Raw genomic sequence first — 1,887 nt, forward strand, 5'->3', positions numbered from 1 at the left:
GCTTAGACGTCGGTAGCGATTCGGACAGTGTGATGGGTGCAGACTCCGACATCGTCCTCCCGGAGACGAGAAATGCAAAGCCATCAACTGTGGTGCCCACGAACATCGAGAAGGAGCTATTCTCTGTGAAAAAGTATTTACATTCATCAATATTGTTATACCGTTCTGATGTATGTACTTAGGTCGTCAAAATCTCACACGAATCAACCGTCCCACGCTACAGCCCTGCTTCAAGGCCTTCAAGCAGTTGGCAATGGGCTTGAAAGCATCGGGTCGTCGTTTGGAAAACAACCTGCCGACGGTGACATGAGCAACAAGATATTGTTAGCAATCGAAAAACAAACTGAGGCGATGGCAAAGCAATCCGATCAAATCACTGAGTTGCTCCAATACATCCTTCGCCGCGAATCCAATGTAGCTGAATCTCAACAATAAAGCATTTTGATGTTATTCATTAGTCATTTTGAACAATGTTTGGGCAATTCTATCTCGCTTGAATCTACCAACGGATCGCAGGACCACTTGATGTTTCTACTGGTGTTCGTCCGTGCACATAAGGTTTTGGTTGACAATAAATGTTGCGGTCACGTACACTGTCTGGTTCGTTGAACAATGGGTCGTGAAGTCGAAGTAATGTATTGTGTAGCACCATGCACGCCATGACATTGCGGGAGGTCTGCGTGATTGATTTCTCACTCATCGGAATCTTGAGCATGCGGAACCGTTCTTTAAGCCGGCCAAATGCGCATTCAACAACCATTCGCGTACTTGAATGTATGTAATTGAAATGGCGTTGGCACGATGACAATGTCTTGTTTGGCTCCTCCTGTGGAAGGTACGGCACGATGAGCCATGGAAACAATGCATAGCCAGAGTCCCCAATGATGTATGAGCCACTTGGAAATTTAGTTCGGAATGTACGTCCCAACGTTGACATTTTCCAGATCCGGCGGTCCGAAAATGACCCAGGTCTTATGTCAACACTAGTGAATGCGCCAGTATGATCCACCATGGCTTGGACGTTGAGTGATGGGTCCCCATGTCTGTTGTAGAATCCATCGTAGTCCTTTGGACGTTGGATTTCAATTAGTGTTCCGTCGATAGCCCCCACAATACCCGACATGTTTTGTTTTGAACGGAACCCAAGTTCAACTTGTTGCCACTCCAGATCCGATGTTGGAAGGTGTATCCATGACGACGCCATTCCAGCAAGTACCTCAGCAAAAATGTGCACAATATTCTGGCACCACGATTTGGACATCCCAAACACAGTCGCAACTTCTCTGTATCCACCTTGGGACCCCAGAAAGTAGAGCACAACAGCCACCTTTTTTTCGTATGAGTGGGATTTGGTGTAATTGTCGAGACTGTATTGCGCCATTTCCACCCGCAGTAACTCACATAACTCGACAAAGGACACTTGATTACAACGTAAATTGTCCATAAACCATCGGTCGTACACTGGATCGACTAAGAATGCTTGGAAGTCAATCTCTGTCACGGTCAGCAAATTGTACTACTCCGTGCGGGTCACAGATGACATCGCAATGCACACAGCTGCCGCAGCAATGCTTCCAGCCAAAGCAGCATAAACATCTCGACGGTCACATGTACCCCCATCAGAAAGGCCGCCACACATAACAGTGCCACAATGTAAACAGCCACACACACCACCCGGAGGACAGCCACACATGCCACCAATAGGACATCCACACACGTCACTCAGAGAACAGCCATACACACCACCCGGAGGACAGCCACACACACCACCCGGAGGACAGCCACACATGCCACCAATAGGACATCCACACACGTCACTCAGAGAACAGCCATACACACCACCCGGAGGACAGCCACACACACCACCCGGAGGACAGCCACACACAT

General features: G+C 48.3%; 1 protein-coding gene across 1 annotated transcript; it reads left to right on the forward strand.

Annotated features, from left to right (window-relative positions):
* Positions 1 to 32: 32 nt before the first annotated feature.
* Positions 33 to 435, forward strand: H257_10766 (hypothetical protein; the record flags this gene model as incomplete). Its single annotated transcript, XM_009837418.1, has 2 exons — positions 33 to 133; positions 183 to 435. The coding sequence occupies 2 exons, from the start codon at positions 33 to 35 to the stop codon at positions 433 to 435; spliced, it is 354 nt and encodes a 117-aa protein (XP_009835720.1).
* Positions 436 to 1,887: the final 1,452 nt, after the last annotated feature.

The sequence above is a fragment of the Aphanomyces astaci genome, assembly GCF_000520075.1.
Source record: "Aphanomyces astaci strain APO3 unplaced genomic scaffold supercont1.30, whole genome shotgun sequence".
In the NCBI taxonomy this organism is placed as follows: domain Eukaryota; phylum Oomycota; class Saprolegniomycetes; order Saprolegniales; family Verrucalvaceae; genus Aphanomyces; species Aphanomyces astaci.